The sequence below is a fragment of the Abrus precatorius genome, unplaced genomic scaffold, assembly GCF_003935025.1.
Source record: "Abrus precatorius isolate BTA unplaced genomic scaffold, Abrus_2018 Scaffold2, whole genome shotgun sequence".
Taxonomy (NCBI): Eukaryota; Viridiplantae; Streptophyta; class Magnoliopsida; order Fabales; family Fabaceae; genus Abrus; species Abrus precatorius.
The window spans coordinates 8,557,426-8,572,424 of NW_020874362.1; the positions used below are offsets into that span (position 1 = coordinate 8,557,426).

At 29.0% G+C, this 14,999-nt stretch overlaps 1 protein-coding gene across 1 annotated transcript; it reads right to left on the bottom strand.

The window, feature by feature from the left end:
- Positions 1-1,745: 1,745 nt before the first annotated feature.
- Positions 1,746-6,395, bottom strand: LOC113859270 (protein PIN-LIKES 7-like). Its single transcript, XM_027492081.1, has 10 exons — positions 6,258-6,395; positions 5,821-5,900; positions 4,951-5,075; positions 4,303-4,424; positions 4,062-4,220; positions 3,137-3,316; positions 2,894-2,994; positions 2,745-2,797; positions 2,473-2,658; positions 1,746-1,870 (listed from the first exon to the last, which is right to left on the bottom strand). The coding sequence occupies exons 1-10, from the start codon at positions 6,393-6,395 to the stop codon at positions 1,746-1,748; spliced, it is 1,269 nt and encodes a 422-aa protein (XP_027347882.1).
- Between the last annotated feature and the right edge of the window lie 8,604 nt (positions 6,396-14,999).

Sequence of the window (14,999 nt, forward strand, 5' to 3'; positions counted from 1 at the left end):
ATAAAGCAATCACTTAACTCCTAAAAAGTAGAGAATATTCAAATTAAAGCTAACAAATAAAGGACTAATTCAGATCTACTGTGAAACTCAAGACATTCCTGAATATAAGTTAAAACTTCAACCGAAGTTGAAGAAAGAATTTTAGTTCTCCCAAAATGTAACATCCGCTCATTCCCTGCTTGCTCTTCCGATGGAGTGCCACCTACGCCAGTCACTGCAGTGCCTACTTCTCTCATCCACATTTCGTTGCTTGAGCCTGTTTAAAAGGAAATGCAAGTGATAGAGTCATCTGTTCGGTTATATGGTCTTACCACTTCATCACCACTCTTGAGGAGGTTGGACCTTCATGAAGGACCTCGTTTAGAGGGCGTACCCCCCAAACGCCACCTGGCTTTGCCTACATACATATGCCCACTCTGATCCAGCTGAAGGTGTGAGCATAGGGGCGGTGATGATGATGATGATAATGACAGAAAGGAAGACAGCCAGGAAGATGCAGAGATAGAAGAGCAAAAGAGTAATCGACCAAAATAAGAGTTCAATAAATCCATTATAAAAATCACAGACTTTAAAAGGTTCTCTGTATTGTTACTCGATAACTGAATCTCATAAAAGTTGGAAAATTTGGTGGAGCTTTTGTTAATGCAGTTCTGTATAGCGCACCTTATAACTTCAATGGGAGAAGTGAGTAACAAAATCTGATAAGGAAATTTACGCCAACAAATGATTCAGCGTAACACACATTTCTTAACCAAAAGAAATTATATATATATATATATATATATATATATACGCATTTTTGTTGATAAACTGTTTATATGAAATGAAACTATCTCCAGGGTAATGATTCATATCATGAAAAGCCGAGAAACATATGCAATCTGAGTTATAAAATGTTAAAAAACAAAAACTTCAAGAGTTGTGAGAATATTTTGAAAACATACATGACCTAGATAATACCACAATGCTAGAAAAGTTGTTTAAGTGGTTTGAGAAGCCTTAGAGTTGTGATTGGTTGAGAACTTGTACAATTTGTTCTTTCTTTCGAACAAAGCTTTCAAGTAATTTGAGAAGCTAGTGTAGCTATCCCTGAGCAAAAAGAAAGTTGTTTGAGAATCATTGGGTGTAATTGTCCAATCTTTCTTCTATCTCTCATAGTCTTATTCAATATAGAAAATTTAACAGACTTCTTTGAACATGGATACAGGCTAAGTTTTAGCTTCAGCAGCAGAGTTTACCTACTAAGCAAATATTTTTAAAAAGAAAGCACAACGGGCATTGTGCACATTCTGGTCAAGACAAGATCTTAAATTTAATAAATGCATCCATATCTTACGTACGATAAAGAGAGAGATTTTCATTCTTCAAAATAAAAATGGAGAAATGCAATGATCATTCCCTCAACCAGGGGGCACCATTTCCCTACACCTTTCTTTAGTTAGGCCATAAAACCCAATCTAGTTTTTGAACTAGCCTCCCACCTTTGTTATATTGTGTTTGCGTGGTGCAGTTGATTCTAGAGCACGTCATGCAAAATTTTACTTAGTTAAGGAATCTTTAGCATGCCATCCTTCATCCTTCATGATCAACTAGCACCGAATTAAAATAGGTGAAAGGAGTTTGCTGCACAATTATCTCAACTGTCCAACTAATTTTTGGTTCTATATAAAGAAATACAAAGTCCTTCTAGATGTTTGTTTGGATAATTTAATGATGGTTAAGGGGATAAAAACCATCTTATTATTTTATGAAAATATCCATATAAGGAACGTTGACCAAAGTGTGAGAGCTATAGTTGCCGCGCCGTATGTCCACAAGAGAATAACTGAAAACTCTTCAGTGCCAACATCAAATAATTGAGCCATGGTACCTGCATAAGTGGAAAATGGATTAGATTTCTAGTATAAAAGAGTTAATTAATGTATGTATCTCCAAATTCCTTGAAGAGACGTCACTATTTTAGCCTTAAAATATATATTAACAACACGACCCAATAAATATAAAACAGGCCAAGGCAAATTATATGATTTAAAAAAACTAATTAATAGGAGAAACCTATTTTTAGAAGATGATGAGTTTATTTTTAAAAGACAAACGGCATATTTTATAAAAGAGACAAGTATAATAAGTCGAGGAATATGTTTTTAAAGGAAATTTTTCTTATTTACTTCTAATCATTATCCATGAACAGATAATTGGTAATTTTCCTTTAAATTATTTTTACGAAAAGCAAATATTAGTCAAGGTCGATATTATTATATCTTTTTAATTAATATAAAGATTTTATTAATCCTATATTTTGGTTATATATTATATATAATATTTAAGCCAAAAGAATGAGGCCTCTTCAGCCAGCTTTGACATTAAAGTTTTTTATTATTAAAAAGCTCCCATAAATTAAAAGTTAATATAGACTGAGCCTATGTTATGGAAAGAACTTAGTTAAAAGCATAGATTTGCAGAATCACATACTAATATTCATTGCAGGCGGTAAGGCATACTGCATCACTAGCACATATTGAAACAAAGGGTCCAATGGGAGGAAACCAAAATTTGCAGCCGCTTTAACAACAAAAAATCCAATTGCAGGTAGTAAGAAAAGTCGAGCTATGATTATGCAAATGAGGGTCAATGGTTGGATACTTGATGATTGCATGCCTGCAATTTCATGACATTTAAAATCAGTTCTCAGAAAATATGTTGAATAATGAAAAGTATTTCTATGCAAGTTAATTTTTGTATACCTTGTGTAAGGTTGCCACCAAGCAAAAGGGTGATACAAGGAATTGTCCCATCCCTACAATGATAAATTCAGTCTCATAAAACTGTGATTAGGAAAGAACTAGACACATGAGAATGTTGAGCTATTGGTTTTATAAGAAAAGGCACATACCCTAGCAATTGAATGGAGTCTTCTACCACTTTCAATGGAGCATCGTGTCCTATTATCAAGTTCCTTAGCCATTTAACGCCACCAAAGAGGAAACCTAAAATCTGATCATGCAAAGGTAAGGCTCATTTAAGTTACAGCTGCACAATCAAATTAAACAAAATTACAGATGTAGAGTGAACTAACAAGTTAAAAGTAAGAAACATACTTGAAAGCAATGAAAGAAAGAATAGAAAAGTAACTCACTGTAGCAATTGTTGGCGGTGACATTAGTTCTGTCAGAATTTGGCGCATAGTTTCCATTGTTCGACGCCAAAAGGATTCTTTCCCATTCTTCGATACAATGGACTGACTTTGATCTACAAGCTGCAGATTCAGATTCATTTTATAAGCAACAAATTGTCGTGGATATGTTTGATATAATTTCTGTTTTTGACGAGTGATACTTCTTTGGGTTATTTTTATAAGAAATTACTATCAGTATTTTTTTTCTTTTAATTATAAAAAATAAAGATTCCATTTTAGATGTATTAATTGTTAATTTTTTATACCATTATTAATCATGAAATTTGTGTTAACAAGATACTTGTCCATTACTTGTATAAGTAGATGTATACATTCATTTAATATATGTAATTAATTTAATCATTCTATATTATGAACATTTTTAAAAGGATACTACTTTTGATCATTTTTATAAAATATAACTAAAAATATTTTTTATCTTAATTATAAGAAATAAATACTCAATTTTAAATGTTTTGATTGTTAAATTTTTTACACTCTTATGTATTGTAAGATTTGTGTTAATGAGACACTCACTCATTATTTATATAAGTGAATATATGTATTTATTGAATATATAAGTTACTAATTTAATCATTTAATATGAGAATTATAGAATATAGTATAAATTTATAATACATAATTACATTTTATAATTGGTATCACTAAATTAGTTGTTTATTTTTTATAAAGAGTCGAAGATAGCAACGTAGAAAATAGAGTTCAAAAAATAGAGTGAACAGAAAGATTTGAATATAAAACCACTTCCACTTTGTCCATTTCACATTTTTATTTACTAAGTGGTTTTGATGCCAAAATTTTCATCTCTTTTTCTGCCTACACAAACTTACCAACATTAATATACAAGTATTGCATGGAATCTTACAATTTGGATATCATTTTCCCTGAGAAGGCGAGCTTCTTCAGTAGTACCAAGGTCTTTGTTGGGAATCTTTAAGTTCTCAGCAACCTCAAATGCCTTATATCTCATGGAACTGTTTCTTATTAGTTGGTAAGTATAGGTCCAGATGAAAACACCACCAAGCTACAAAAAATATAAGGTGATGATATATCAGAAAAATGTCTACATGATGAAGGCAAATCAAGTGTAAAAATGAAAGCATTACCGCCAAAGAGAAAAAAGAATAAGAGAGGGCCCTGCTTCGACAATCATCAGGTGCACCAAATGGACCTCCTTTCTCATCACAGATAGCAGGGATAATCACAACAGGAAGGTTACCCATATTTCCTGATCAAAGAAGCACTCATGAAATGAAAGGCTTGGCTATTTTTTTATTTTTTTGGAACATATAGAATGAGAGGTGTTAAGATAAAGCGTTAGCGAGACGAGAGTTAGTTTTGTTAAACTTTTAACAAATATTCCTAGGTGAAGAAAATAAAATGAATCAATGAGGTAAAATAAATCATCCTTCTAACACAAATTAAAATAAACTTATGTCCCTTTATTTTTTTAGTAGATCCCTTGGTTTGACTTATAGTTTCCTATAAACTTAAAAGGACTTTTTCATAAATTAAGAATCGCATTCGTATCCATTTGAAAAGTTTTCATAAGTTTGAAGGCAATTCAAACTTGGCCTAAGTATGATTGGAGTGAAAATGGAAGGATTGAGCGAGAACAGAAATAAAAATTTACAAATGTACCAAATCTTGCATCCATGTCCAAGTACATTGTCAATTTTCACACCTTCTGCCTCTTCATTCCTTCCAAATTTTACTGTTGCCAACCATACCACACAACTTTGATGCCATGATACCTGTTGAACATGAAGCAATAATAAGACCTTCCACTTTCGGGTTTGGCTTCAGTACTTTTACAATTATCCATCCAAGAATCCCCCCAATTAAAAAGGTAAATCCAATGTTAACGGGCATAAACCACCTGCATTAATTGGTAAACAAGACATGGTTAACGTAAACAAACAAAAAGAACCATAATAATACTGCTTTGTGTCCACAAATTGATATCCTTCCTCTCTTCTTGTGCTTACATTCAAATGATCTCATTGCAATTATTAGTGACAAAGATAACAAAATCAAAGTTAGTTTGTGGTATACTGCTATATAACTAATATCACTTGTGGCTTTGTTTCTGGTCTCAATGGGAGGAGACCCTTTTTCTAATTTTAATAAAATTTAACCGAAACTTTGGCTGAGAACTCCCGTTCTCCTGACAAGCTACAGTAGCCTTAGGCACAAGCTGCCTTGGTTTTTTGGAAGTTAGGTAGAAATTAATTACCCCAAGTAATATCACCAAATGTAAACCTCTTCAGAAAGTTCATTCCTAATTCTGTCTCAACAAGCCAAGTGTTTGCCCGAGTTAGAACTACACATGGCTGATTCCTTATGTACCAAAACTGATATATTATATTATTTCCCCTTTTCGATTTTTTATATTTATTCTCTTATTTTCATTCGGAAGAAAGTGGCACAAGTTCATCACATTTTATGCATAGATCTGTTAGAAGTAGAACTACATCTTCAGAATCATATCAACAGAACCAAAATTAGCTGAAAATCTTACTCGTACTTTCTTAGGCTTCGCACTAGGAATCAAGACTGGAAGAAAAAATTACAAAAGTATGCAAAGTTTGCAAAGAGTGAAAAATTAATCAACAGGTATGTACCATGATATCATATCTTCAAGAGAAACAGTCTTGGCAAAACTTGCAAATATAAGTGAAGGAGTGAATGCAATGAAGACAATCTGCACAAGGGGTAAACAAAAAGCAAAGAAAATAAATAAATGTTTAGATTAGAATAAAGCAGAGTTTGGTCACAATGTGGTTCTCTGTAGGTGGATAAAATGAAAACTTTTCATGTAACACTAAAAGGGAACATCTTTATCTCTGTTATATTTAGGGTGTATTTTTGGATGCGTGTACATAGAAAAAATAAAAATAAGTGAGAAATGAAAAAAATAGTATGTAGTGTCACATGCAGTGTTAATATTTTGATGGTTCAAATAACGGAATTGGGAAAAAAAGGATGGAGAACATGGAATAAATTAGTATTCATTACATTTGTAATTCAAGCTCTACAGATATTTAAGTCTCTTTCTTACCTTGTTCAAGGATTTTCGAAAGTCTGCTGAAAGAAGATTATTACAATAATCAGTTGCCATTAAAGCTCCTAATGCACTGATAAGTAAGACTTGGATGACTGGGGCAGACGCCACTTCCAAAAGTTCCCAAAAACCCATCCTCTATTGTGCTGATATTCTTCTATTGTTGCTCAATATTACTCTATCCTCTTGCTTTCAATTATATTCTCTAGAATGAACAGAATATAAACATTAGAGAACAGAACAAAGAGAGAGTGATAATGAAGGGATACCAAAATAGGTGGCAATCAATGTCTTACATAATAATAGGACATGAAGAAGTTGAGCTAAAGCAAGAAAAAGTACGGTAATGCAAGAAGAGAGATATTAAACCATATGAAGACGCAGGTTAACAGTTAGCAAGGACCAACCATGAAGGTAACACTACTTGTCTGTAAGCGGGGAAGGCACTGTGGAGTGCCAAGTATAAATTTTGTAACATAATGTTGCAACGTTGGATAGACATATCTGCGTGAATAATTTGTCTATTTTCAAGCATGACATGAGTTAGATACGGATCCTATTGGACATGCTACTATACGACATATGACTATTATTTAAAACTACGTGTTTCTCGTGCCCAGCTTTTTAGAGGGGGCAGCAATGCCAAGTCCTTCAATGTTTATATGGTTAATTTAAAATGATAATTCTTTTAATAATAAATTTATGAAATTTAACTCAACTTATACTTTAGTTTTTTTCTAATAAATTTTTATTGATGTTAATATATTAAAAAGTCTTTCAAAATTCTGCATAAAAAACTTAGCGTAATCAGCTCTGCACCTTTGTAATGCAGCCATAAATCTTCAGAGAATAGGACGAAACGATGTTTTAATGATTCTTCCTTTTAACTTTTCAATTTTTAAAATCTTACTATCTACCTTTTTTTACATTCAAATTTTTTAAATCACTTCAGTATTAAATCTTATTAAAATATAATTAAATCCTATTATTTCATTTTATTTGATAAAAATATTTTAAAATAAGAGTAAAATTAATCTTTTATAATTACTTTAAAACATATAATTACTAAATTTTAAATTTTAAAATAAAATTTATTAGTGTTCTTATCTACTATTTTTCATTTATTAATTAGTTTAATAGCTAATTTTATCAAATATTTTCAATCTAATTTTTTGTTTTCATCTTTTAGTTTTCAATTAGCTTTTCAACTTTTATCCTTTTTATCCTTTCTTTTTTAAAAGCATTCTTACCTTAATATATAAGATTTATATATATATATATAATACTACACTCGTAAGATCAAGTTTAAGCATCTAATAATAATAAAAAATATTTATTACACATTAAAATTTACGGCGTGTCACCAATTCAACAATTTAATACTATCAATATTTATAAAATAAAATATAAATTTATAATATATAATTATTTTTAATTAATCTAATAAATTAAAGTACATATTCAGATGTAAGTGAAAACAAATAAAGTTTAGTTATAGTACAACAAAATTAAAGATTAATTTAAAAGAGCTTATAGATAATTTCTGAAAAGAAATTTTAACTTTTATAAATTATTTTTAACTTATTTTAATAATTTTTTTTGCATGGCTTATTAAAATAAGTTATTTTTGATAAATTTTATAGTTAAATTTATACTATAAGATCTAGTTTGGATAAGCTTATTAATAACTACTTATAGAAGACAAAAATAAGAGACTAAAATGAATCAAGTTTCTTCTAAAAGATAAAATCATCTTATGTTCTACTCTTTTATAAGTTATTTTATTTAACTTTTTCAAATTTAAAGTGCATGAGTTAATTTTAATTTTATCTCTCTATTTTTTCTTATAAATACTTATAAAAATTTATCTAAACTAAACCTAAGTCATTATATATAAAAAAAATAAATCATTAAAGAAGTATTTAATTAAACTGTGTATCTAATAACATCCTAAATCCACAATAATTTGTTTAGAAATTTAACAAATGCCAACAAAAGCATAAAACATATTTATCCTAACTTAAACAAAATTATTTCCAGTGAAACATATCAGTGATATTAGAAGAAAAGAAAACCATACTCAGTGCTTCATAAAAATTAATTTGAAGCCACCACAGCTGCATCAGAGTGTGATCTAGGGTGGGAAAATTGACAGAGAACCAATCTAATCAATTAAAAAATGAACAACAGATGAAAGGGATAGTGAAGGGGATGAGGGTATTAAAGAAGATATAATTTGAGAGTGCATACATGTTAAATTAAGATCGAGAGAGTGATTGAAAGAAACCTGGGAATCAGAGTGGCTAAGCTACTGAAAACTTCTGTGCATGTAATTAGTGAGAGCCAATAAGTTTGAGAAAAGAAAGAGAGGAAGGAAAGAAGAAGAGTCTCTTCTGATTCGTGGAACATTAAGTGTTGAGTTGTTAACATGAGTTTAGTTAGATCTATCGTTTTATGCGCGTTGCCTCAAGTTCAGAGTTTGAACACATACACCTCGTGTTCTATATATAAGAAAGAGCAATGCAATGCAATTAAACATATCTCTCTCCCTATGCCTTAAAAAATTAATTTTCTTGTTATTTTGACCAAAACCAACAACCCAAGTAGGTTCGTTTTGAAGTCTACGGATTTATAGACATATGCAATATGGAGCATGAGCCACATAGAAAAAGTATGGCTTTAACATGGTATTTTAGCCAGCTCAAAAAGCAAAGAGTATCCAAGAATCTTTATGGCGAAAGAAGAATTTGAAAAGGATTCCACTGTCATAATAAACATAATCAATTTCATAAAAGTGCTGACGAAAGATTTTTTATAATTATATCTTCAAGTATGATGCCCAGTAACACTTGTTGGGACTCTAGTTCTCTTTCCTTTTTTGTTTTTCCATTTTAAATTTATCATCAAGTTCACAGTTTAATTCCATAAATTATTTTTGTATCATGCAGTTTTAATAAAATTTTCAATAAATATTTCTAAAAAGTAAAAGAATAAAATAGATTAAACTTATTTAATATGTTGAAATCGATCAGTACATCTCAACATATGGAGAAGCTAAGTAAAAAAACAATGTAAATAAATTAAGGTGCATAAATTCATTTTAATTGTGGGAGAAATTTAATTTAATTTTTATTTTATATAAGTATTTATAAAAAATATCTAAATACTATTTATCTCAATTATTCACTAAAATGAGATGTAGTATGACTCATGACTAGGTAATGTTAATGTACTGTTCATTAATAAGTATATGTACACAAAGAACAAGAAATCGATTAATAGTATAATTCATCCACAAATATAAAATTGTTCAAACATAAAATCTTAGTGTAATTAATGACTCTAAAGATATTGGAAAACATGAAAGCTAGAAAACAAATTAATGGGAATACAGCTAGCCACAATTAAAATGGAATGTCGTATTATAAAACACAGCTTTTGTATTAATTGCCTGCTTTTTAATTTCTTCCAAAATTTAAATTTATTTATATTAATGGTTAACCAGATGTTTTATTTAAGTAAATGTTTAAGATTTTGTTGAAAACTAATAAGGAAGAATTATAAAGAAAGAAAAAATAAAACAAAGACAAAAATCTCCTTTTAGAACTACTATAACAAGATTAGAAAAAACAAAGTCAAATAAGTTTATATTAAATGGTGATAATTATAAGGAACTCTAAAATGTGAAAAAAAAATTAAAGTTAGTTTATTATGTTCTAATTAAAAATTAGAGTAATTTTTAATTTTTATTACCTTCATTCTTAATTTGATTTATATTTTTGGGTCGGGATTTCATATTTTATTTAATTATTAAATAACTTTTTATATCAAAGGTTTGTGGGATGTACTACATTGACTATTAAGTTCTTTTCTAAATTTTACATTTAATTTTAAGGTTTTTACTTATATTATGTTTATAAGCTTTCTAAATTGGTGACTAAGACTTTTAGGATTTTACTTTTTATTATAAATACTCATGTAAGATTTTTTTAAGAAATAATTTTGATTTTGAATAAAAATTGAGAATTACTCTTCTTTTAAGAGTTTTTTAGGAAGGAAGATTTTAGAAGGGAGAACAAAAGTTATATTTTAAATAAATATATATAACAAAAACTTAATATATTAATAATATATTTGTCATCATAAATAATATATAATTTTTTTAATTTAAAATTATAAATATGTCTTTTCCTTTCTTTTTCTCTAAAAACCTCCTTTCAAACATACTTTTGGCTATGTTTGGAAGTTACGTTTAAGAAGGGAAGGGAGGAGGAAAAAAAAAAGTTAAGAGGACTTAACTCTTATTTGGAAGTTACTTAGTTAGGAAGGGAAGAGTTTTAAACCCTCCAAGATCTTCTCAACGCTAGTTTTTTGAGTTTTTCCAATATTGAGTTTTTTTTAGGGTTTTCTCTCTCTCATTTTTTTGTACTTTTTCACGATTAGGATTTTAACCTTTTTTTTAAATGTTAATTTTTCAAGTGAGAATTTTTTTAAAAAGTTATTAAAAAATTTATATAATTTTTAAATTATTAATTTTAAGAAAAAGAAAATTATTTATTTTTATTTTTTGTAAAAATAAAAATATATAAATAAAAGATATAAAATATAATAATATCATTTATATACTTAAACTCTCTATCACACTCCCCTTTCTATATTAAACATTAAAATAAAGGAAGAGTTTAACCTCCTTCCCCCTCCTTTCTCTCTTCAAACCCTTCCCTTCCTTCCCCCTCCAAACTTTCAAACAGAGTCTTAGAATTTTTTAAAAGAATAATTATTTTGATCTTATTAAGGATTCTCCACACTCACCATAGAAATTTTACATTAATTTTATCATTCTCCATTCTTCATAGCATTAAAAGTGTGGTCTTTTCTTCTCTTTTTATCATTTTCATTTTTATTTTTTTTTCTTTGTTATCTTATATGTTTGCATTTGATATCTAAATTTTTGTTCAATTTTATTTTACAACTTTATAAACCATAAACCATGTTATATGAATCTTTGGCATTTCTTAAGCTTTATTTGTATTTTAAAATTTCTTCTTTCAGCTCAAGATTTAAATGACAAAATTTGAATATTGTAGAGTGACATACACTTCAATTATAATTCAATTATGTTTCTTCACCTAAAAGAACCAACTCGAGAAAAGATCTTATTAATTCATATTTTGTGGTATCATAAGCTTGGATTCTAGAGTTTGGTGGTGAACTTGTCTTTGTCTTTCTACATAGATTTACTGTAAATTATCTTTCTACACGGATTTATTATTTTAGGAGAAAAAAAAACCAGATATAAAAATAAAAAAGAATGAGAGAATTGAACAAAAAATAAACAAATGTGAAAATGAAAGGATAGAAAAAATTTGAAGCAAGTGATTGATATGCAATTCAAGTGATATATTTGATAAAAATATTTTCATTTCTTCTTTTTCTTGTTTGGACTTCTATTTTGAGTGTGTTTATTTCGTTTTTTGGCTTCTATTGGTTGTTTGTGTTAGTTCTTTAGTTTTGTATAGAGTATTTCTTTTCTTTAACTTCCTGAGTGATAAGTTTTATGAGATTTTGTGTGTACCTTTTTTTTTTTAATTGGTTTTGGTTTGATTTAAGAACTTAAAAGATAATTTAAGTAATAAAAGGCAAGAGTGATTATTACACAAAAACCTAATTTGAAAGCAAAACATAAGTGAATTAAGATGCAAGAGTATAATGTTAGTATTTTTCTCTTAAAAACACAGCAAGTGCATGGGGTCTATTGCAAGTAATAACCGGTAGAGTACCGAGATATCATCTTCAAGAAGCAATTCAAAATATATTAATTGTTAAGATAAAAATTAATTGAGCTTATATACAATAAAATCGATTAATGATATTTAAAAGATTTGAGTGACAATTATAATGTAAAATAATGATGTAAAATGTAGTAAAATTCAAATTAAAGAAACTGAGATTGAATTTCATCTATCTCTCTCTGTATTTCAATAATTCAATGATAAGCATAGCAATCATTTTCAATAAATTTGATGCAAAATACGAAAATCATATATCTCAATTCCTTAAAAATATATTTCTATGATAATTTTCTTAAATGTTAATTTTTCAAACAGTTAATAAACTATACAGCATTATAATTAGAATTTAAAACAATCAATAACTCAAAATCCATTTCTAGAGTAACTAGTTATCGAGTAATCTTAATCAGATCTAGATTTAAGTCAAATCTTTCCAGATACAACTCATATTTGGGTTCAAGAAGCTATCAATTAGAAAGATTCAAGCATTACACATGGATTGAAATCACCAAATCAATAAAAATGAAGAAGAAACAGATATATTTGTATAAATTACTGAGAATACATCAAGTTTAAATATTTACATTCAATCCCACAAGAGTTTTAGCTACTCATTGCAACTATAGTAACAAGAAATGAGATATAAACGGTATAGAACATGACATGATATGTGTTCCCACTCTTTCTACTAGCTCTCCACCGCTTTTTCTCTCTAAAAATCAAAATGGAACAGTCACCATTTTACAGAAACACAAAATTCGCTTTTATACTAGATTGGACGAAGCTTCTCTCTCTACAGCGACACCCTCTCGCTGTAGCTGTAGCGAGAGATGAAAACAAAAAATAGGTCATTATGCTTGCCTCTCACTGCAGCGACATATTTCTCACTATAGCAAAAGAACACTTTCTCGCTACAACGACACATTCTCACTGTAGCAAGAGGAGCACAGATTCTCTCTTAACAACTTATCGCTTCTCGCTGCAGTGAGGATATCTCGCTACAGTCGCTGCAGCGAGAGACCTCCATAATCTTTCTCTTCTTCAATTTCCTGCTTTTGTGTGCCTCTTGTTTAGTTTTCCAAATTTCTTCAACTTTTGGTGATATTTCTTTTCTAATTCCAACTACAAAATATATTTAAAAAAAAAAAAAGAATCAAAACACTTACATTTGCATTCTTTTCCTCAAATATACAAGTAATTGTAAAAGTTTCAAGTTTAGAGAAAATTTAACCAAAAAATCCAAACGCTTAACATAAAAAGTGTTCAAGTCATCACTTAAAATTACCCAATTCATACATTTATCACATAACAACATAAGTCGAAGTCTTTATTTTATTCACTTAATTTGTTTTGTACTTATTTCAAGAAATAATGATAAAGGTAGGGAGAGCATTCCTCCTTTTTTAAGATCAATGGTTGTAAGGCTACAAATATAAGTCTTAACTTAACTCTTGGAGAGACTATTGCAAAGATATAATAAGGCATTGAATCAAATAATTGATTAACTTGAAAAAGATAGAGCATCAAATCATGAGAGATATTCAAAAATCATGAGAGAAATTATAATCATGAGGTTTTTTTTTTTTTGAATGGATTATCATTTCTATAATTTTCTACAGGGAAAGGAGAGAAGGAAGGTGACAGAAGGAAGGAGAAGACATGAATAAGGACATAGAGACTATGGGCAAGAAGATGGAATTAGAGGTGTGAAAATCAAAGCACCTTACTTCCAATGAAAGAATAATCTTGAAACTTACCTTGAATTGAAGATGAATATTGAACAACTGCCCTTGAGTTCACTAAATGTCTTAATTTGGTAGGATCAAATGAAAAAGGATAGGAGAAGATATTGAAAGTATCATATCAAAACATGAGATGAAATAAAGACCACGATGTAAAGAAGATTTGTTCCTTCCCATTATCGATAGAAAATTACACAACAAATTGTAAAGACTCTCGTAAAGGAGTAGTAGTGTGAATGAATACTACAAGAAGATGGACATCACTTTGATTAAACTCAACATTATGGAGGAAGGGAGGAAACTATGGCTTAGTTCATCGATGGCCTAAATTGATACATTAAAGACATTGTGAAGCTTCAACATTATGTAAAGCTTGAAGACTTAGTTCTTCAAGCAATGAAGGCGGATCAACGCTTGAAGAAGTGCTAAAAAAAAACATTAACTTCTAACTATTCTTATAGTTACTTCTTCTAAAAATAAGGATATAAAATGTTTCAAGTATTTATGGGTGATATATTGCATCTCAATACCCCAAATGTATATTTTAATGACATCTTGATTTATTTCAAGAGTTTTTTTTAAGAGCATGTTGAAAATCTCAAATGTATCTTACATGTCCTTAGGAAAGAAAAATTGTATGATGACATGGATAAGTCTATTTTTTTACATTAATAATGTTATTTTTCTTAATTTAGTGGTAAGTTTAAAGGAGTACAAGTTGATAAAGAAAAAGTTAAGGTCAATAGACAAGTTTTCATAGAAGATTTCTAAAGGATTTTAGCATATTGGCAACACCCTTGAATAAAATTAGAATGATAAATGTAAGGTTTAAGTGGGGAAATATCAGAAGAATGCATTTTAAGTACTTAAAGACAAACTCACACATGCATTCATTTTTCATGACCTAATTTTTCTAAGTTATTTAAGATAGAGCTAATCTTAATTACTTAACATATGATAAAGAATTATATGCACTTGTTAGAACTTTACTAACATGGTAACATTATTTTTGTTCCAAAAAATTTGTTATTCGCAGTTGTTATAAATCTTAAATTAAAGTATTTGAAAGGGTAAAGAAAGCTCAACAAGAGGCATGTCAAATGAGTTGAGTTTCTTAAATAGTTTTCATACATTATTAAGCATATGAAAGGAAAGGTAAATGAAGTAGCATGTACTTCTTCTTGAAGGTATTCTTTACTTACCAC